The 23,585-nt window shown below is 40.4% G+C and overlaps 1 protein-coding gene and 1 pseudogene across 2 annotated transcripts in view; one reads left to right on the top strand and one right to left on the bottom strand.

Annotated features, from left to right (window-relative positions):
• The window catches only part of NELL1 (neural EGFL like 1), an 858,172-nt gene that overhangs the window by 523,330 nt on the left and 311,257 nt on the right, over window positions 1-23,585 (top strand). For both annotated transcript variants that reach the window (XM_057553940.1, XM_057553939.1), the window contains exon 14: window positions 6,241-6,363. In XM_057553940.1, the coding sequence (XP_057409923.1) occupies window positions 6,241-6,363 (123 nt within the window). The remainder of the gene's footprint in view (window positions 1-6,240; window positions 6,364-23,585) is intronic.
• LOC103001275 (vacuolar ATPase assembly integral membrane protein VMA21-like) lies at window positions 14,077-16,452 on the bottom strand (annotated as a pseudogene).

Here is a 23,585-nt window from a genome sequence, read left to right as displayed (position 1 = left end):
CAGTTTCTTACAAAACAAAACATGCACTTAACTGATGCCCCTATAATCACACTTTTGGACATTTATCCCAGGGTAATGAAAATATATGTTCACACAAAAACCTGTGCACAGATGTTCATAGCAACTTTGTTCAGAGTAGTAAAATACAGGAAACAATCCACATGCCCTTCAATGTGTGAATGGTTGAATAAACTGTGATACATCTTTACAAATGGAATACTACACAGCAGTAAAGAGGGATGAACTATTGAAACTGCAGCAGTCTGGATGTGGCTCAGGGGCATTGAGCTTATTGAAAAAAGTCAATCTCAGAGATTACTTACTGTGTAATTCCACTTGTATAACAGTCTCTAAATGACAACTATAGGGATGGAAAACAGGTTAGTAGCTGAGAGGGGACAGGGATTGGGGATGAGGGGGGGAGTGTGGACTAGGTGCAAACACAAAGTCATAGCATGATTGTGGTGGTGGTTACACAAATTTATACACAAGTTAATATTACTTAGAACTACAGCCATGTGTACCTACACACAACATGAACGCAGTTTGAAAACATGGTGTGAACTGAATTAGGTCGGTAGACTACTTAACAATGACACACAACTGTCAGTTTTCTGGTTTGGATATGGCACTACCGCTATACAGGATCGCACTGTGGAGAGAAACTGGGTGAAGGAGATAAGGGACATTTTGTACTACTTCTACAGCTTCCTGTAAATCTGTAATTATTTTTTTTAAAGGTAAAAGAAATTGCCTACATTGTGGCCAACATTATAGATACTCGTTTGAATCACATAATAAAGTGGGAGTTTAGAAAGAGTGCAGGAGAAGAAATGAGGAGATGGGAGTTTGAGTTATAGACATACACCTTACTATCTATGTACTTATAGGAAAAGCCTCTTACATGCTCCAAACTGCAATTTCGTCTATAAAATATGACTAATAAAACCTGCTTGGCTTGTCCCAGTGAGGTTACTGTAACAATTTTTTTGTAAAATTCAAACTAGATTATTTTGAACAAAGTGAAACTGTAGCCAGCCAGACCCCAAATGTGGACATTTGCAACCACATCTGAAGTGACTGTTTCAGTAGCTTGTTTGGATCCTGATTAGTTCTCTAAGGAAAACAGTGTGTTAATTGACAATGGCTATTGATTACAATGTTACAGAGGTGGATTAGAGCCCTTCTGAGCCATCCCATAGAAGGGAAAAGAGGAAGGAGAAAGGAACCATGTGATAATGACAGTGCTTAATGAGTACCAATAAATATTAGCCAGCATAACAATAATTATCATTAGTAGAGAGCTTGCTGCCAAAATTGGTATTTCTTTGTCCTGAGAGGTTTGATACTCCAAACTTACCATAATCAAACTCTGGTTATATATCAGCGATCCTAAACATAAATCCTTCACCTTCCCAATCTATAGTCTTGTTTCCCAGGGACCATAATTGAATCGAAGCAAATATTTCTTTGAATCTTCAAAGAGATTTTCTAATTTCTGTCTTCAAAGGCCTATCTGTTCACAGCCTTTCTGCCTGAACTACCAGCCTGTAAAGGAAAAAGAAAGTTTTCTTAACCAGTTTTAACCACCATTCAACAATTGAGTCTGCTCACAAATAATTGTAGTAGTAGTGGGAAGAGTAGGAGTAATACTAGTAGTAGTAATAAGAACAATGATAATAAAATAGCTTACACTTATGGAGCACTTACTAGTTGCAGTTAGCTGTAATAAGCATTGTATCTATATTAGCTAATTGAGTCCTCATAAAAACCCCAGGGATAGGTTGTATTATTATTATTATTATTTTTACCATTTTAACCATTTAAAAAAATTTTTTATTGGCATATAGTTGCTTTACAATGTTGTGTTGGTTTCCACTATACAGCAAAGTGAATCAGCTATATGTATACATATATCCCCTCTTCTCTGGATTTCCTTCCCATTTAGGTCAGCACAGAGCACTGAGTAGAGTTCCCTGTGCTCTACTGTAGGTTCTCATTAGTTATCTATTTTATACATAGTATCAATAGTGTATATATGTCAATTCCAGTCTCCCAAGTCATCCCCCCCCATAGGTTGTATTATTATCCACATTTTACACGTGGAAACTAAGAAGACACAGATTGTCTGAGTCACTCAAGTGCACGTAGCTGGTAAGTGTCACGTCCAGGATCATCTAACCCGGGCTGTGTGGTTCTAGAGTCTCTTGCCTCTGTGTCCTGCTACCTCTCACAAGAGCTTATCTCACACCTGCAGCATCTCCAGCAGCTGAAAGGGGATTTGAGATTTTTAGAAGGAGACCATTTCTTCTATGGCCATCTCTGTCAAACATAGTTTTGAGGGTACTGGTTACGTTGAAAACTCGGTTGTGACTAAAGATAATAAGATGTGAAAGTTTTGGAAGCTTTGTCGTTTGGGGATAGGCTGGATCTTCAGTGGGTATTTGGGACCAGTACAGAAAAAGACAGCCTTTATTCTTGGCATTAGGGGATCACTTCCGTGTGACTTGCTTTAGCTTCAGCCATGTCCAGGTTACTTCCAAGTACTCAGTGATGTGATCATTCTCAGTGTCCGGAGTCACAAGTCCAAACTCCTCCACTTATTAGTTTCGTGATGTTAGGTTATTTAATAATTTAATATTTAAATTTAATAATGTGTTTTTGTCTCAGTTCCTTCATTGTAAAATGAGCAGACATATTTCACGTGACTTGGGAGAATTAAATGACATCATATATGTACAGTATTTATCCCAATGCTTGGCACTCGAGGCTCAATACTACTATGTGAAGTAGAGAAAGTGAAGTCAGGGTTGTAGAAAATGGGCTACAATTCCTCTCCTGAAAGTTAACTACTTAGTAAGGCATTCATGATAAAATTCGCAAACCTCATCACCATATATTGTGATTTGATTGCCTCCAAAGAGATAAAATATTCAATTTATTAGAAGTTCCAAGAGGGTTAAAGTTCATGTGTTACAGAGAGCAGGAGTGGAAGCCTGCATGGCGAAAAGTGTGCATATGAAATGGTCTTTGAAGCCCGGCTGGGGCACAGATATTCAGCTACACTGGGAGAGTATTTTGAGTCAGGGAAACATCATGACGAACTAGAGAGGTAGGAGTCAGCTCATGCACTTGCAAGACAGTGATGGGGTCACCTCATTAGAGAAGGGGCTTTGCATCAAGAATATTGGGAGATAATACAAGGTAGGATAGATGTGTTAATTAACCTGATGGGGGAATCCTTTCAGAATGTATATGTATATCAAATTATCACTTTGTACGTTATAAGTATCTTTCAATTTTATTTGTCAGTTATAACTTTATAAAGCTGGTGGCAGGGGCGGTGAGGTGGGGGACACCAGATGGGTAACGATGGACCAGACTTCTGGAATGTTGCATAAAACCATACCTTTCTCCATACTGTTCTTTTGCCTGGAGTGCCCTTCATGGGCATTTCTGGCTGAGAAAACCATGACCATTTTTAAAAGACTAGTTCAACTACTATGTCTTTCAAGAAGACTTTTCTCCCTATTAGAAGTCATTTCTTCCCTCCAATGAACTTTTATTCCAGTTAATCTTTATTTCTCTTATCAAGCATGAGCACACATGCCAGTTTGCCTAGGTCATTCTGAGTTATGCCTGTTATTCCAGTGTAATTATTAGCAGAGCCCCCTTTCACTCTAAAATATGTTCTGTTTATATGATAAAATATGAGGTCACCTACTTATAACTCTTATCACTTCTCCCATGTGTTCCGGTTGGTTACGTATTGCTGTCTGGTGGCCTCTATTAAAATGTTCGTAGGGGCTTCCCTGGTGGCGCAGTGGTTGGGAGTCTGCCTGCTAATGCAGGGGACACGGGTTCGAGCCCTGGTCTGGGAAGATCCCACATGCCACGGAGCAGCTGGGCCCGTGAGCCACAATTGCTGAGCCTGCGCGTCTGGAGCCTGTGCCCCGCAACGGGAGGGGCCGCGATGGAGAAAGGCCCGCGCACCGCGATGAAGAGCGGTCCCCGCACCGCGATGAAGAGTGGCCCCCGCTTGCCGCAACTGGAGAAAGCCCTCGCACGAACCGAAGACCCAACATAGCCAAAAATAAATAAATAAATAAATAAATTTAAAAAAAAAAAATGTTCGTATGAGCAGAGACCATATCTACTCATTTGTATTCCCAATACAGCCTCTAATAATTACTTCTTAAATGGATTTAAATAAGGAGATTGAAAACTCTTGGGGTCTAAGCCTATATTCTTAGACTTCTTTGTGTCCCTAATATCATCTGGTATTGCACCTGTACATATTAGCTGCTTGCTAGGTCTGTAAATGTGATTGGACATTCATAGGGTTATACTATTTCTGGACTATCCTGGAGATGATCTGAGCACAGACTAGAAGTGTGTCTTCATGAATCTTCTCCCTTCACACTGCTTGCTAACCTGTGCGCATTTCTGTCTTAGAGTTTGCGTTGGTCTTAAGGCCTAAAGAAAAATTTTCTTTGAAATACCCAAGGTGTTAAATTAAGAGCCATGTGCATTTGTATACTTGACATTATTGCATGTGGGTGACTGAAACAGCTCTACTTTGTAGAATTTAACCCTTCTCATTACTGGTCCCTGTTAGGAAATTTAAAATAAAAATTAATGAAGGGACTTCCCTGGTGGCTCAGTGGTTAAGAATCTGCCTGCCAGTGCAGGGGACACGGGTTCAAGCCCTGGTCCGGGAAGATCCCACATGCTGCAGAGCAACTAAGCCCGTGTGCCAAAACTACTGAGCCTGCACTCTAGAGCCCGCAAGCCACAACTACTGAAGCCCACGTGCCACAACTACTGAGCCTGCGTGCCTATAGCCCGTGCTCCGCAACAAGAGAAGCCACCACAATGAGAAGCCCGCGCACTGCAACAAAGAGTAGCCCCTGCTCGCGGCAACTAGAGAAAGCCCGCGTGCAGCAACAAAGACCCAACGCAGCCAAAAATAAAATAAATAAATAAATTTATTTAAAAAAATTAATGAAGATAGTTGATATTTCAGTTTATTGGTACATTGATCTAACAGTTTGCTTAACAAACTATATTGAATTTTTAGTTTTGTTCAATTAGTGTTGATTTCTTTGAGATTTATAGCTGGGATTTCAACTCTTGTTTTATAACCTGTTATGACTTAAATAACCCTACTTGATTTTTCTTCTTAAGATTTCTAAGAAGTTATACTAGCAGATGTTAAAGGGAATAAAGGGCATAAACTTTCTCACATTATTTATTTACAGAGGAGTCATTTAAGTGAGTATTAAAACGTCCTGATGATGAGGGGAGAGTCTAGTTATCTGTGAAATCTTGATTTCTAACTTGGAATCTTTCAGTCCATTTCGTAGTGTTAGATGTATTTCCCCCTATGTCTTGTGGATTAAGGATGCCATGGCTATTTGAATATATATAACCATATTACTACACATTAGGCATCAGCCCAGTGGTTAAATTCTGAACCTTGTGAAAATACTTGTGGGTTAATGCTCCTCTGCCAGGCTGTATTAGCTGGGCCTTCCTCTTTAGTTTTACCCTCTTTGTTCTGTTGGAGAAGAACATTGAGAGGATGTGACGGGTGGTTTACCTCACGAGCTGGACCCAGGCAATCGGAGCCTCCATACCCAGTTCCCAACCTTGGGGCTGTTGACATATCAGACTGGTTAATTCTTCGTTGTCGTGGGCTGTCCTGTGCATTGTGAGATGCTTAGCAGTATCCCTGCCCTCCATCCACTAGATTCCAGTAGCGTCTCTTTTCTCAAAGCATGACACCCCAAAATATCCTCAGACACTGTCAAATGTTTCCTAGGAGGAGGAGATGCAGCATTGCACACACCCTGCCCCCGCCCCTATTGAGAACCACTGCCTTGGAACCTCTGCAGAAACCTTTTCAGACATGGAAGAAGCAGTGACCTTAGAGAAGCACTTAGCAATCATTGTGACCTTAGAGAAGCACTTAGCAATCATTGTCACTTGCATAAGTCGCTTGACTTCTCTGACACTCAGTCTGTTTACCTGCCAAGTGAGGATAATAGCATCCATCTTTTAGAGGTTTTGAGGTTTTGAGATTTCAACCACATCAGGCATGGAAACTGCCAGGCATAGAGTAAGGTCCCAATGCACGGTAGTCGCTGTCATTCTTACTTGGTGAGTTCCAGCTAACTTTTCCAACCCCAGTGATTCCAACTTATGAAAAGGTGTCTCTCTTTCTCACCCTGCAAACAGAGCACGACGAATGTGGCAGCGGGCAGCACAACTGTGATGAGAATGCCATCTGCACCAACACCGTCCAGGGTCACAGCTGCACCTGCAAACCGGGCTACGTGGGCAACGGGACCATCTGTAGAGGTAGGATGGCCGTGTAGGGGCAAAGCCCTGAGCTGCAGCCCTGCCCGAGCTCTTGGCGCTCCTGTGGCAGATCCGTTGTGCCATTCTGGTGGCCGAGCATGGCCAGCATTCCCGTCCCTGGATTGTCAGTTGGCAAGGGCACTGTGCATCAGAGAAGAAGGTGCTGTGAGTCTACCTTTTGGGTTGAAGGAAGAAGGTGTGAGTGTGGTTCAGGGGCATGGTTCCGTATCTTGATTGCCCTCTTCAGCTTTGCCTGTTGGCTTGTGTTTGTGATGGATGCGCTGATTGCTGAGAGCCCTGCTCAGAGGGCATGTGGGCACTGCTCATGGCCACACTCCAGGTATCTGCTCAGTGTAGGAAGCTTAAAGTTTCAGCCCCTCTCTGTGTTTGGAGCAGTTCAGAGGCCAGTGCCCTGGCTTCTGTCTGCATTTAGAATAAAATTCCCATTCCTCCTTCTGGCTAACGAGAACACTCAGAATCTGGTCCCTGGCTCTTCTCAGCTGCATCTCTGTTTTCTCCCCCATGCTCCCTCGGCACCAGCGCGCTATTCCTCGCTATTCCTCGCTATTCCTCACACAGGCCAACCACATTCCTATCTCAGGGCTTTGCACTTGGGCTCCCCTGAGCCTCCATGCTCATTTCCTTCAGGTCTCTGCTCAAGTCTGCCCCCATCATCAGAGACTTTCTTTGACCACTCTTTCTGAAATAGACCCCTAGTACTTTTCCGCCCCATACTCTCCTTTATTTTTTCTTTACTAACACAGCCTATCATAACATTATACATTTATGTGTTTGTTTCTGTATTGTCTGCCTCCCCATGGGGATGTAAGCTATGTGAGAGTGACCACTGGGTTACATCTCCCTACTCTGTCCCCAGGAACTAGAATGGTACCTGGCACACTGTAGACGATCATTAACTAACTGAATCAACCAAAGAGGAAAGAGACACAGTCACATTGAAAAAGAGGCAAAGTGTACAAAAAACCCAGGAAATAACCCTTTGACTTAGGTATTATTATTATCCCCATTTTAGAGTTCACAAAGCTGAGACACAGAAAGGTTAAGTAACTTACCGAAGGACACACAGCACGTTATCAGTATTCTTCTGAAGAGATGACATGCTGATGGTGAAAAATAATGAACAATGACTTCTAAGAGGAGAATCTTAGAAGATTGATTTTATTCTGTGTTGGGGAAGTTGGGGTAAACAGCCTCATGCGTGACTGAGAGTTAAATCGGTGAGACTTTTTAATGGCAATTTGACAAAATCAATCTACTTTTAAAGTAAATCTGAAGGGTCATAGAGAGATTCTCTTGAGTCCATTGATTTTACCTCTTGAAATGTGTTCTAAGCATATGCTCCTGAGGGGCAAAAAATGCACATACACGGATGTTTTTGCCGCATTATTTGTACTTACCAAAAACTAGAAACAGCCCAAGTACCTGTCAGTAATGGAATGATTTAATTTATTTGGAGTATAATTTAATGGAATACAATAGAGTGCTTTGAACTTCTGAGTGTATGTATGTACAGACACTTGCACATGCATATACACACCCACACTGAAAGACATATTTTTGAGAAAAAAAGAAAGAAAAATAAATAAAACCAAGTTGCAAGACAATACATATGGTATACATATAGTATAATCACCTGGCTAGTTTATTATTATTATTATTATTATTTTTTAGCATCTTTACTGGAGTATAATTGCTTTACATTGTTGTGTTAGTTTCTGCTGTATAACAAAGTGAATGAGCTATATGTATACATACATCCCCATATCCCCTCCCTCTTGCATATCCCTCCCACCCTCCCTATCCCACCCCTCTAGGTGGTCACAAAGCACCGAGCTGATCTCCCTGTGCTATGCAGCTACTCCCCATTAGCTATTTTACATTTGGTAGTGTATATATGTCAGTGCTACTCTCTCACTTCCTCCCAGCTTACCCTTCCACCTCCCCATATCCTTAAGTCCATGCTCTATGACTGCGTCTTTATTCCTGTCCTGCCCCTAGGTTCATCAGAACGATTTTTTTTTTTAGATTCCATATATATGTGTTAGCATACGGTATTTGTTTTTCTCTTTCTGACTTACTTCACTCTGTATGACAGACTAGGTCCATCCACCACACTACAAATAACTCAATTTTCTTTCTTTTTATGGCTGAGTAATATTCCATTGCATATATGTGCCACGTCTTCTTTATCCATTCATCTGTCGATGGACACGTAGGTTGCTTCCATGTCCTGGCTATTGTAAATAGAGCTGCAATGAACATTGTGGTACATGACTCTTTTTGAATTACGGTTTTCTCAGGGTATATGCCCAGTAGTGGGATTGCTGGGTCGTATGGTAGTTCTATTTTTAGTTTTTTAAGGAACCCCTCCGTACTGTTCTCCATAGTGACTGTATCAATTTACATTCCTACCAACAGTGCAAGAGTGTTCCCTTTTCTCCACACCCTCTCCAGCATTTATTGTTTGTAGAGTTTTTTGATGATGGCCATTCTGACCTGTGTGAGGTGATACCTCATTGTTGTTCTGATTTGCATTTCTCTACGTATATTTATGTAAATACAGGGAGATGGGAACCATGCATACTGTTCACCTTATTACCAATGGGTGTGTGTGTGTGTATGAACAAGAACATCCACTTATTGCTATAAATTCAATATTGTTTGCATCTCCTACAGTGGGGATTTATATATGTAATATTTGTGTGTTTTTTAAAAAGTTCCGTGAGACAAATAAAGAAACTAGTGCTCAACTTTTAAAAGAAGACTTGAAGATATTTCCAAAGCAAAACAAAAAAATATAAACATTAATATAGTTCCACGGGTTATCAAGCCACTGCTGATACCTGCATGCTAATGCTGTAAATCTGAGGAGCAACACAGGGAATTGATTTTAATGCATTATTTTTCAAAATGACATTACCTCATAAAATGATATTGATTGCACCAGGTCAGTGAGTTTGTGTTTGTCAAGCCCTCTCTTGCCACTGTGATAGGTGATGGCTTCACCTTTGTGGAATTTGAAAGTCCCAACTGTGAAAAATACGAGCTCAAATAATGTTCCTGGTGTCCATGGACTCTGAAAATACATCTTCCCTTGAAAGTTATGAATTAGCGCAAATAATTTTCTTAAAGTAATTCTCATGGTCAATTGTGTTAACCTTAATAAGATCAGGAGAATCCTGCGTTTCATCAGTGTTATGTGGGGAAGCATTGCAGTAGAGGTGAAGACTGGACAAAGGGATTGGAGAATTGGGGTTTAGACCTGATTTCCTTACTGGAGAACTGTCACTTCTGTATTTTTACATATTACAGTTGGGTTAATGTTACCTTCAGTGTTTATCCAGCAGTGTTATTGCAAAGAATTATTAAAGGAATATATAACGCTGTGTTTTAAGCTATCAAATGCTATAAAAGTGAAGACAGTATTATTGGTGGAACAGTGATGAAGGGCAAGGGGAAGGCAGTTCATGAGTTGGCTTCAACCTCAGCCTTGTGACTCAAGTACCCACATATGTGTCTGTTTCAAGGCATACCTTTTATAGTTGAGTTTTCCACTAGTAACTGAATCATTTATAGAGGGAGCTGGACAAGGAGTATCAGACAGCTTGAGCTAATTCAGAAGGTCTGAGAGAAGAGATGGCTCATATTGTGCTGAAGCCACGGTCTCGGGCACGCATGATCCAATCCTCATCAGACTTGCCAAATTGACACTCCTCTTTATAAAGGAAAAAGCTATTACTTGGGTACACAAACAGAGAAACTTGAAACAATCATTTCACTACCATTCCTTCCTGAGGGCTGGAGAAGATACATGATAAAGACTCTCCTCAATGCCCAGAAATGCTCACCTATTTTGGATGCACTAATATTATTGTTAATAAGAGTATATTGGTAGTAATGTTTACAGGAGTACTGGAGTGTCAGTACTGCCGTGTTGAGCAGAACTAAAATAACTTCAACCTTATTTGTAAACTCACTGCCATGAAAATACTTACCAACAAGCACTGGTGCTGAATTTAGATCTGAATGTATCTGTTAGAGTCCTTAAGGGCGGGGGCAGGAAGGACACTTTACAATACTGATTTAATTCTAAGAGAAGGAAGTCTCTAGGCCCAGAGACTAGTTTTATGCTTAAACTTTCAATAATGCTTCCTTTGAAAAATGTGACTGAAACTTGAAAATGAAACGGATGGTCTAGTCTAAGCTTTCAAGAGACATTGTGTTCATCAGCTTGGTAAAGAAAGGCAGACAGACACAGAAGCTGTATTGCAGTCTTGAAACCAGCAATAGTGCATGAAGAAGACAGTCACGAGAAGGGAGCTTGTGTGGTGCTAGGTGCAATATATTGGTTGTGTTATTTTGACTTAACAAGGCAGACCTTGATGTAGTCTTTTCATATTCTTTTCCTACAAGTGCATTTTTCCTGGGCAAAAAAAGAGTCTCTTGGATGTGCTTTAAGCACTTTCCATCACTTACCAAAGTCACTGCTTACCTTTTAAAGTTTGTAGCCCAGTAGACATAACTGCATCCCTAGGGGCTTGAGGGAAACACGTTAAACCGGCTTGTATCTCAGAGGGAGTGGAAATCTGACAACTGCTGATTCTTTAGAGTGCATTCTGAGGTTGCACTTTGGTGAGTCACATAGATGTTTGTTATCTGTAATTGTCACATCCGAAATGATGCATGAGATTAGCAGAGCCATATATATATCAGTCCATTTTATTTTAAAACAGGCTACTGAACATTTGACTTTCTGGTGAAAAAATCAAGATAAGACTGTCTTTCTTTCCTAACTAACAATTCTCAATGGACCAGGAGACTTACTTTAGGCAACGTTATTGAAAGATGTCACAGTCAATCTCTAGGCTCTCCGCTGGATTATGATCTGTTTGGGGGAGCAATTGTTTGCAAAATATTTAAAGTGCTTAACAACTGCTACTTTTGTAGACTGGCGCCAGCTATACTTAACGTACCCATCTCAGTTCAGAACATATGCAAAGGGTATTTACCTTTTATAGAACTGAAAAACTATAGTACCTAGTTGGATGTCTTTTTTTTTTTTTTTTTTTTTTTTGCTTTTTTGGCAAAACTGATGAGATCTTTATAATGAAAATAATCTTACAGTATATTTCTGTTAGATTCCCATGAAACACAGGTTGTTTTTTTTTTCTTTTTTATGGAGGTTTAAATTTCTTCAACAATTCAAAACTGAATTCTGCGGTCACATATAAAATGGTATCCACTTGAAGAGCTAATGACATCAGATGCATTCTACAGCAGACTTCATTTTTCAGCACAATGAGAAAAAAGATTATATTCTGGGGAGCAAAATGGTAGGTGAGGTTAAGAAGGTCATGTGATAAATCAGTAGCCCGTACTGACACTTCAAGTCACACTCCCTAATTGAGGTTATTCTTACAATCAGTTTTGAAACAATAGTGAACATATTCCTACCTTATAACATTTATATAAGGGCTCAGTTGTAGCTTTCCTTTCTATACATCCTGAAAGGATGTACAAGAGGAAATCACTGAGACATCTTGAAAAATAAATCTATTTGTCAAATACCATGTTATTTCAACAGCAGCAAACTAGTCAGTTAACAGTTAAAACCCTAAGAAAATATTAACTTGTTTGAAAACAAGTCTATATTATAGTAACCCCAAATATCAACCTTAACATCCGACTCTAACTTTCAAATGCTGGGTACCTTTTCCAAGAGGAAATTACACCTGCTTTTACATGAATCCCCAGTTTAAATACTTGCAGAAAAACACCCATATTATCTACTCAGCAAATGTCTGAAATCAAACAAAATAATCCAGCACTGGACATTAATATCTTACAAATAGCATAAGATCCCAAAAGTACGAGAAAAACCTTGGCATTATAGAAAAAGAAATTAGGTGGACAAGTTCTAAGTACAACAAGACATCTAAAGAGGGGACCATCTAGAAATCTACCATACAGTACACTAGACTCAATCTGGAGTATTCTACAATTTCATATTAGATTTGTACAATTTTATACCAAAACTATAGTCTTTTTAAGAAAACATTTTACATTTAGAATAACTACTTAAGACATTTAAACTGTAGATAATATTTAACTATAAGCAAGAATAAAAAATAATCCTATAATAATCTTTTATTTTTTCTCAACAATTAAATAAACACCAATGCCTTCTTTGCTTTTATGCCTGACTACCTCTCTACTCCTTTAGTCCAGTTCCACAGCATCAAAAGTAAGGGTGAATAAACAAAATCAGTAACGGCAAACACTCACAGCAAGGGCCATTGCATTAGGGATTGTCAATGACGGGAAATTTGTACAATGAGATATCTAGTTAAAAGAGTAAAGGTAGAATGTGCTTTTTAAGAAAACGGCCAATAATCACTCATCTGAAAAAATGCAAATAGCCGCCAGGTAAAATTGGCAGAATTTGAACTTAAACCAAACTTCTAGTGTGTATCATACTAGCATTAAGAAATGCACACAGGATGTAAACCAATATAGTGGTTATCTCCAGGTGGCAACATTACAGGGAATTTAAATTTTCTTCCTGTTTTAATATGCGTTTTTTTCAGGTGTGTTTTTAGATTGCACACAAGTAGTACCAAGTGGCTAGAAAGAACGCAGACCAAGGATACTAAAGTAAAACCAGAGGGTCTTTTTCTATCAGAAAGGACCTCAAAGATTATCTAATTTAGATGCATTATCTATCTATGTATCTGGGATATAATGGCACTGATTTAGAAGACTAGACTAGAAATTCCAAGAATACTTCCTGGATGATAAAAATAATCTATTTTCAGGATTGTTTACACACCCTAAGTATGCAAAAATTAACACATTTAAATGTAAATTCCTTCATATACATTATTAAAAAGTAGGAAAAACAAATTTAAAGGGAGTTTACACAAACTTGTAATTAAAGCATCAGTTCGTTGTTAAATGACAGAGCAAAGCAGATCATTACAGAGTTTGTCTGAAAGCAGGAGGCTGGCCTGCAAGGGGCCTTTAGGGAGAAGGCTGGGTGCCCAGGCAGGTAGCTCTTTGCTTTGCTGTCTGCATTCTTCAATAAACCCAGTCCTTTTACATGAATGGGTATGATTCAGCCTAGTTTCCCCATGAAATAATGTAATGAAAGATTTCTATTGACGAGGGATTACACTTTATGCAAAATTTCTCAGTGACATTCAGATTAATTCCAGTGTCCAGGATTTAAGCAATTTCCAGTAGGCATTTACAACCCAAAATCCAATGACCTGGTATTTTCATGGTAGTTAGGGAAAGTGTTCCAGCGAAAAATAAAGTTTAGATTTGCTCCACTATGTACATCTGACTATATCCAGAGGAGTAAAACTCAAAGCCAACCAAAAGACGAAATGCTATAAAATATTTTTTTGTTGTAATCAAATTCTTCCCAGAATAATGTGTAACTAATTTCACATATTTATTTGCAACCAATTTAACTTTTCCAAATTCTCATTTGCAAATGAGAGGCTCATACAATTAAAACTGATGATACAAACCATTGTTTTAGAAGGATCAGAATTTACACTAGTCAAACGTGACTCCATAAGATTGATTTTAACATGTTCTTTCAACTTTATTAAAATCATCAATATCCCAGATGCACTTACCACTTAAAAAAAATCAATTTAATGCTATCAAAAGGTGATATTCACTTTAATCCTGTTTGCCTTCACGCCACTGCCGTGAGCCTTTATTCCAGGCCACATAAACAAAGAGGGCCAGCACCACGTGGACGGCGACCACTGCAGCAAGAGCAGCATAAAAATAGCCGTCTCTATTGGACATCCCAAAGGCGCCTTCAAAAATATAAGATTTAGTCGTGAAATACAACCCAATAGGTACAGTGATTATTAAAGCTGTGAAGAACAGGAGCGTCTCCAGAGTAGAGGCTAATGAACTTTCATTTCTGACGGTGCAGCGCACTCAGCGCCGCTTTATCAAAGCGCTCCGTGGTGTCCACACGCCCGCACCAGGCGCTCACAGGCGGGCTGGGCTCAGCGGCCGCGCTCAGTCGCCTCCGCAGGAGACCGGTCGCGGCAGACAGCGCCGCTGGATGTTATATTTTAAGGCAAGGTTAGCATAAATAGATCTGGTTCTTTATTTTTTTAGTCTCTAAAGGGTGACAATTATTTCATAATACTAGTTTCTTACTGATTTAATCATGCAATTATGAGAAATAGCCAATATCTATATCTGATGTTAAATTCCTGATTACATTTTTTCTTTTTTAACTAATTAATTAATTAATTTATGGCTGCGTTGGGTCTTCGTTGCTGTGTGCGGGCTTTCTCTACTTGTGGCGAGTGGAGAGCTACTCTTCGTTGTGGTGCGTGGGCTTCTCATTGTGGTGGCTTCTCTTGTTGCAGAGCACGGGCTCTAGGCACGCAGGCTTCAGTAGTTGTGGCACGCGGGCTCAGTAGCTGTGGCTCACAGGCTCTAGAGTGCAGGCTCAGTAGTTGTGGCGCATGGGCTTAGTTGTCCGCCGCATGAGGGATCTTCCCGGACCAGGGCTCGAATCCATGTCCCCTGCATTGGCAGGCAGATTTTTATCCACTGCACTACCAGGGAAGTCCCTGATTAAATTTTTAAAAAAATTATTGGAATATAGTTGATGTACAATATTGTGTTAGTTTCTGCTGTACAGCAAAGTGAATCAGCTATACATATACATATATCCACTCTTTTTAGATTCTTTTCCCATGTAGGCCATTACAGAGTATTGAGGAGAGTTCCCTGTGCTATATGGTAGGTCCTTATTAGTTACCTATTGTACATATAGTAGTGTGTATTTTTCAATCCCAGTCTCCCAATTTATCTCTCACCGCCCACCACCTTACCCCCTGGTAACTGTAAGTTTGTTTTCTACATCTGTGACTGTGTTTCTGTTTTGTAAATAAGTTCATTTGTAGCCTTTTTTAGATTCCACATATAAGCGATATCATATGATACTTGTCTTTCTCTGTCTGACTTAACTTCACTCAGTAGGCCAATCTCTAGGTCCATCCATGTTGCTGCAAATGACATTTCTTAATGGTTCTTCTTAATGACTATGACACTGTGAAAGCTAAGTAAGCAGTCAAGAGCCTAGAACAGGTTCTGTTGCTGGGTCTGCCTGGCCCAGATACTTCTTAATATTACCTTAGAGGCTTCTTTTTTTTTTTTTTTTTGGCTACACCGCATGGCTTATGGGATCTTAGTTCCCCAACCAGGGATCGAACCTGTGCCTCCTGCATTGGAAGCGTGGATTCTTAACCACTGGACCGCCAGGGAAGTCCCCTTAGAGGCTTCTCTTGATCCAGATATTTATTAAGGTAAAGGATAAGTCTAAAAACATTTACAAAGAATGTGCAAGTGTCAGCATAGTTTGGAAGTAGTGCTAACTGCGATCCTTCCTCAACAGGATTTTGGTAGGGTGCTAAACTAGTACTGACCAGTAGAACGTGTTGTGGTTTACACTTGCCTGCTTTCACATTTCTGCCTTTTCCTATTCGCAACACAAGGATATGTTTCTTCATTTCAGCCTCATGCATGCCACTCTGTTTGTTTTCTAGAATAAAGTTAGATATGTTCCTGGCAGAGTAACTCAGCTCTGCTGAAAATTGCTCAAAGCTTTAGTCCCTAAAATACAGCCATCTTGCAACTCAACCACACTGAGTTTGGTATCTGTTTCTATTGCTTTTGCCTAATCTTCTCATTTATACATAGATGTTTATTTTCCAGGGCATCTGGATTACACCTTGTCCTGTGATAATGAACCAGTTTCCTCATTTGCTAATAAACATAATGACATTTTCAAATTTCTTCTCACCCTTAGCTTCTAAATTTTAGGGAAAACTGGAAGGCAGTAGGGTTAACGTGTGAAACTGCTTGTATAAGGTTAGGAAACAGTGGTAGCTTCTGTCACAGACAAGCTTGAGAATTTCAGTAGTTCCAAAACACTGAGTTCTTGCCTATCACTCACTAAGAGCTGGTGGTGTTTGTAGAGGGTTGTGCCCCACACAGTAACTCAGGGACCCACTCACCTTCCATCTTGTCGCTGTGACCTCTTCTTGGTTCTCAGAATCCTCACTGCTCCATCCGCAGACAGAGAAGGAGAATTAGGTCATGTGTGGGAGGTTTCGATGCGCCAGGCCTGAATGTGATGCATACCTCTTTGGCTCACATGGCATTGAGCAGAATTAGGTCCATGGCCCACCTAACGATACAGCAGAATGTCTGTGTGCTTGGGAAAGAGGGGGAGGCCGCAGCTGTGGGTGAACACTAGCAGTCTCTGCTATATTGCTGTTGTGAATACGATTCTAAGTGAATAAAAGTGGCTGCATTATGATTTGTAGAAAACAAACCTCCATATGCAATTCTAAAATGGGTTCTGGCTGATGCACTGTGAAGAGTAGGCTTTCCAGTAAGAAAGATGGAGTATCCAGGGTTTAAAAATGTCTCCAGTTGAATGCACTCATTCTTTCCAACTGTGTCATCACCACTTCTCTCTGGCTTCCGTCAAATTAAAGATAGCTCACTTTTTATCCAAGCTTCTGATCCTGCCAGTTTTAAGAAAAATTGAGAAACTTTATGGGTCACTTGAAAGTCGTGCAAAACACTCAGCATCATTACACATCTCTTCAGCAGAACTGCCAGTGGCATAGTAAAGTAACTCTCCACCTGAGCGCTGGACCTCTCATAATTCTGTTACTTAAATAACTGATTCCTGCTTGTTACTATAACTCTCTTCCTATGTTTTGTGATCACTTCTTCCAAAATCAGTGAATTTTCCATTTTGAAACTTACGACAGAGAAATCATCATGTGTTGGTTCTCTTGCACTGTGTTCTTGTATCACCTTACTTATTTAGGGATAATACTATTTGTAATGTGTGATATTCTGAAACAGATACTGGACAGGGGATAAGGCCAAATTTCAAGTATTTATTCAAATATAGTTTAACTATAGTTTTAAGTTGTGTTAGGAAAAATGTACTAGTTTAAGATAGATTTTCTTTTAAGTAGAATATTAAAATTTCATAAAATGGCTATTTTTCCTGTATTAAGTGACTATGTAGATGAGGGAGGAATTCTAGATATTCTTCTAAAACACAGCCTAGTTTTGGAGATGTGACCAGATGAGCTTGGAAAATGGTTTGAATTCAGCCTCCTAGACTATTTAAAGCAAGGAAATGATCTTTGGCATCTAAACGGCAAACTCTGTTTTGCACAGATAAGGATATTGAATATTGGTATATTCATTTATAGTATCTCTCTAAAGACTACATTAAGTAGAAGAAAAATAAGGTGTAACAAATTTCTCAAAAGGGGACTTACCTTATGTTTAACAGAACAAAGTAAAACACACACATGCACATACACAGGCATATGGTTTGACATTAGTAGAAGACGTAAAGGCTCTAGAATAGCAATGCCCAGGTGAGATATAATGTAAAGCACACAGGTTAATTTAAGTTTTCTGGAAGTTGCTTTAACAAAGGTAAGAAGAAATAGGTTTGACACTGCTCGATCCAGACATTTCAAGTGCTCGACAGATAGCTGTGACTACTGACTACTCCAGTAGCTGTAAAACATTTAGGATAGGTTTCAATTAATAAGAATATAGCACACTCTTTAATCTGTACCCCTAAGCACACGGAGGAAATCTCTAGAGAGGCAGCATGGTGCCCTGCAAGTAAGAAATGGGGCTTTCCATCATTTTCTTTGTTATATTGAGCAGCCCAGGTCTGGCTTTCAGTTGAATGCAAAACTGTAGTGTTTATTAAGCAGACAGATGGCTGGAATCCATATACTGGGGGCTGAGAATATCTAATTCCTTCTACAGTATAGCATTTCCTGTCTCGGGATGGAATTTCCCCATAAAGTCACATATTGAATAGAAATGAGTAGCATTCATCAAAGCTCAAATTATACTAAGATAAGAGAGAGCAGAAGGGAAAAGAAAACAAGTCTAGAGCATTTACTTTTGTTGCATTTCAAGATCAGTTTCGTATTAAAAACAATTCATAAGAGAGCAGACATGTGCGTTTCATAGTGACCTGCTTACCATGGTGATGCTTACCAGCTTTAAATAGTAACACGCTCCGCAGTCTCTCGCAACAGCCGTCAGCCAGAGGAGAGCCATGCGTTCTCGAGGATAGGGAAACGCGGCAATTTGTGGATAATTTTCTGACACGCTTATCCATGCCACTTAGTGGGATCATACTTGAATGCTGAATTTACAGAGACTAAAACCTCATTATTTTAGACCCAGATAATTTGGAATTTGCAATAATTTTATTGAAATTGAATTAGCAAGAGGCAACCTCCAACAGTGTAAATACAAGGGCTTTTGAATCTGTCACTCTTGACCTCAGACCTCCACTCCCACACACACTGTGGGATGTAGGGCCTAGCCTCTTCACTTCTCTCAGTTTGCTTGCTCGCCTTAATGAATTTGGAGGAAATGACAGTAACTTCATCGTGGATGTTACCACCCCTGTCTTTTCCAGTCTGGCTGCTTTCTAATCCACCCGGTGCACGTCCAGGTCTGATTCTCTGTGGCCTACCTGCAAGCTGGATGACAGAGTGATGAAGGGCATGGCTTCTGGAGCTAGACTGCTTGCTTAGAAGCCTGGCTCTTACACCTAGCTGTGACATCTGGGGCTAGTTACCCGACCAATCTGTGCCTCGCTTTTATAATTGGGCGTAATAATTGTATATATCTCCATGGGTTGTTTTCAGGGCTAAGTGGAGTGTAAGTGCTTAGGGTAATGCTTGGAATATATTGGGTACTATTGTGCATCTCTCTCCCCTGTGAACTCTATGCAGAAGATCCTCCCGTGCGTCCCCATGACTTTAAGGATGGGATTCACACTTCTTAGCCTGGTACACAGGTCTTTTCTGATCTAGTTCCCACCTCCCTCTTTAGTCTCATCTCCTGCCACTTCCCCTCCAACAAAACCAGTCCTACTTTAGTCAAACTACGTACAGTGTTCCCAGTCTTCCTTGCTGTGGAATAGCTCAACGGTTAAGTGCATGGGTTGTTGAGGTCAGTCTGCTGGGTTCAAAACTGGTTTCTAGCACTTAGCAGTTCCATGACCTTAGAAGTTACTTAAACTTCTCTGACTTGAGGGTTAAATCAAGTGCCTGTACATAGTATGTTCTTAGTTGTTGCGTCCTCACTTTGAATGAAAAATCTTTGCCTTCGTTTTTATTTGGTGGGTGCTTGTCCTTCAAAATGAAGTTCAAGTTCTACCTCTTTCAATCCATTTGCCTTCACCCCTCCTCCATGTTCCTGCATATCATTCTCTGTCTTGGCATTTATCACACCGTAGTGCAAGTGCTAATTTGCTTAATCTGTCTCCCTCACTGGCCTGGGAAAGCAGACAGCATGTCCTTGTCATCTTTGTGTCCATAAAGCTTAACACATAAGGGTTATTTAATAAATAGTTGTTGAGGAAAATAAGCCGTAAAATAGTTGTGAGGATTAAGTGAAATAACCTATGTTGACCATTTGGCACATAGTAGGAACCCAGTAAATACGAACTTCCTTTCCTTTAGAATTTACTAAAAGTAAGAAGTAAAATTTACTCTTTCCTATGTCGCATGTGAAAAGGGTTTTTCGCTTTACTGAGAAAATTAAGAAAGTCAATAAATAAGGATCTTCCTCACAGTACAAATATCCTACATTTGATCTCTATTTGGATGTGTCTTTTCTCAGCAGAATAGTGATGAGAATGGTTTGGTGGTTGGGTCCACCATATTCAGGTTATTCCATTTAATATAAAGTATGCTTTCTTTTTACACAATGAATGTCGAAGCCATAGAAATATAATACTCTAAAGAAAAGTATGGCCATTTACCTAGAAGTCCACCCCTTTGACAATAATAACAGTTAGCTCTTTTTTTGTTTTGTTTTTTTCCAGTTTTGCTTCATTTTAATGGTAGGTTTTTTTTTTTTTTTTTTTAAAGGAACTTGATTAGATACCAAGGGTGGGGGAATTCTTTTTTTTTTTAGACACCAATTGTACTTGAACATTTGTTATTTTATTTTATTTTATTTTTAATTAATTTATTTATTTTTGGCTGTGTTGGGTCTTCGTTTCTGTGCGAGGGCTTTCTCTAGTTGCAGCGAGCAGGGGCCACTCTTCATCGCGGTGCGCGGGCCTCTCACTATCATGGCCTCTCTTGTTGCGGAGCACAGGCTCCAGACGCGCAGGCTCAGCAGTTGTGGCTCACGGGCCCGGTTGCTCCACGGCATGTGGGATCCCCCAGACCAGGGCTCGAACCCGTGTCCCTGCATTAGCAGGCAGACTCTCAACCACTGTGCCACCAGGGAAGCCCCCTAATGGTAGGTTTTTGAAGGGATTATTTTTAGGTCTTGTCAGCAACATCAAACAAAAGGTACTGAGTACTCCACAGGGTACAGAGAGCTGCCAAGCACCTCAGAAAATGCACGTGACCTGGTGAACACGTGGTTCTTGCCCCCTGAGGAGCTTACAGTCTGGGGGAGTGTCCAGGGGTTGGGGGCGCTGACAACTCACAGTCTTAGGAGTTGAGTGAACAACAGAGTAATTTATTAAGGCAAATTCTTCATCCCCTCAAGCTACCGTGGATGGAATCATTTTAGAATTCAACTAATCAAGAAAGAGGCAAGACTGAATTTGGTTGAGAATTCTTCAGGCTCATATAGTTTTTTAACATCCATCATAGTAGACAGAACTGACCCATCAGACAACTGAAAGTGGAGACTAGATCTCTTGAAGTGCAAGGGCTAGGACTTAATTGTGGTTACTTATTTTAAAAAGCAAACATACTGAACGGTATGAGTAGGCTTATTACACTAGTTTAAAAATAGGCCAAGTACTGGCATGGCATTCCCCTCATGCTAGCACTGGTCATTTAAAATAGTGAATATTAAATATGTGGGCTCCGCATCTAACCCACAGAATTAACAGCTGGCTTTTATTGAACACCTGTGAGCCGGGCACTGTGCTAAGAGCTTTACAACAAATATCTCATTTAAGTCATACCCGTTCTCTATGAAGGAGGCAGAATTATTGTCCCCGTTATATACATGAGGAAACTGAGGCTTTAGAAAGGATGATTGAGGCAGTTAGCTATGTAGTCTAGGCCGGGGATGAGATTAGGTAAGGAGAAGGGGGTTTTTGAAAAACTGGAGTCATCATGTGTGTGGATACCAAGTCGTTACATGGATACAAGCTTGGAGAATGCCAAGACTTTTCCTACAACACAGCTCATGTGGGAATAATAGACTTTGCATGAGAGAACTGTAAGGGAAGGAAACTTTTGGGGCATGAGCAAGGACCTGATGGTTGTTGAGGACCTGATTCTTGTTCCACCTGGTGGAGGAAGCGTTCTCTGAAGAGGATGAGGTTTTAGGGAAATACGTTTCCCATCCACTGAAGTCCCATAGCCAAAATCTTTGGGACAGAACGGAGTAAGGAGCAGGAAGGAGAAAGGAAGCAGCAGACCTGATGTTGAGTTTGAACTAAGATGGATGCAGGGAAGGGTTGCATTTTGGGTGATGGAGATCAGAGGAGTGTGGGGCCTGGTTAGGTTAATCTCCATATTCCAGTGGTGGTTCCTAAGGTAGAGTCAGGGGAATGACACCTGCAGAACCTGGATTACAGACAACTGGGGAGAGAAAAGGAGGATGGCCAGAGTAGAGAAATGGACATCTGTTGTTCTTACCAGTGAGCGTTCTTTCACCATATTGGTAACGATTCCTCACTTTCCTTCTGGGAGCCACCCCTCCTCACTTTTAGTCCCTATGGCCCTAGTGTTGGAACCCGTAACCCTTCTCTGACACAATTATAGAAGTGCATTCTCCTGGCCACAGAGATTGGTTCAGGTTTGACATGTTACCCAAGCAGATCCAATTAGTTTTTTCTTTCGCCCCTCTGGTTACGTTCGACAGGGAGAGTAACTTTTCTGCTATGGAAGAGAGTCTGGAAGAATATGACCAGGAACATTTATGGCCATTTTGAAACCACAGGGGAGAAGCTGTCTGAGAATGAAGCCAACACACAGAACTGTGTGGAGAAACAAAGTTGAATCAGACCTTGTTAATATCGTTGGCGCTTCTGTATCCAGTCATGCCTGAAGTGGGAACCCCCCCCCCCGTAGTGTTCTTAATCCTGTAGCTCTGGGTTTTCTGTCATTTTCTAAGAAAGTGCTAACTGTTGGTGTGGTTAACTCAACTACTTTGGGAAGGAAAGCAGTAAGAATCCTTAACATTCCAATGGGAGAAATCTTTGTATTTCTATGAGCATAACATATATTTGGAATAGAGATGCTAATGAATCAGGGTGGTTAAAGTTCTTACTATGAAGCCAAAAGGCAGGTAACATTTTAGATAGAAGAATAATTAGCAGATTTGACTACAGACTTGTACTTTTTTTCCTCTGGCATGGGCAAATTATTATCAGTCTCAGTATTCTTGAATGAGGGTTTTTTCTTATTCCCTAGAAAGTTATTCATTGTATGAATGCATATGTGGAGTTTTGTGGCTGCTTTTCTCCTCTTCACTGTTCTCTGGAGGCTTTCAGTCCAGGTCAATAAAACAGGCACCACTCTGCATCATTCATACCATCCTCGAAACCCACAGGGTTCTTCCTTGGTTCCTGGCTGTTGGAGTTAAAATATCATTTCCCTCTTCTTTAGAACGGTGCTGTTTTGATTTCTTATCAGATTCCAGCTGTATTTGAAGGCCTATAGCCTAATCTCCCAGATTGGTAGGGGACAGTTGTCATATTTTGTCTCTGGCTGATAAGAATTGGAACACAAAAGAGTTCCCCCTTTGGGTAAGACTAAACCAATAACTCTACTTCAGATCATTTCATTAAATTGTATTATCTTGAGCAAAACACTCTATTCCTTGATATTGCAGATGATAAATGTTGGGGAAAAGGAATAAAAATAGTAACTTCCAGTTTCTTTCACGTCATGATACACATGGAAATGATACTATTTGATAGGCACATGGGTGTAAATAGATGAGGCTGCCCGCTGCTGAGGGTCACCTGGCTGGGCTGAGTGAGTCGGTAGCTCGGCACACCTTCCCCTTTTCCTGGTGCTCTGATTGGGAAGCTTCTGGATTTGCAAACCATAAGGGCTGGATTTTGGTCCTAGCTCAGCCATTCACCCCACTATATTCTT

This window comes from Balaenoptera acutorostrata, chromosome 9, assembly GCF_949987535.1.
Source record: "Balaenoptera acutorostrata chromosome 9, mBalAcu1.1, whole genome shotgun sequence".
Taxonomy (NCBI): Eukaryota; Metazoa; Chordata; class Mammalia; order Artiodactyla; family Balaenopteridae; genus Balaenoptera; species Balaenoptera acutorostrata.
The sequence above is the reverse complement of the archived record's forward strand: the minus strand, read 5'-3'. Positions and strand labels throughout refer to the sequence as shown.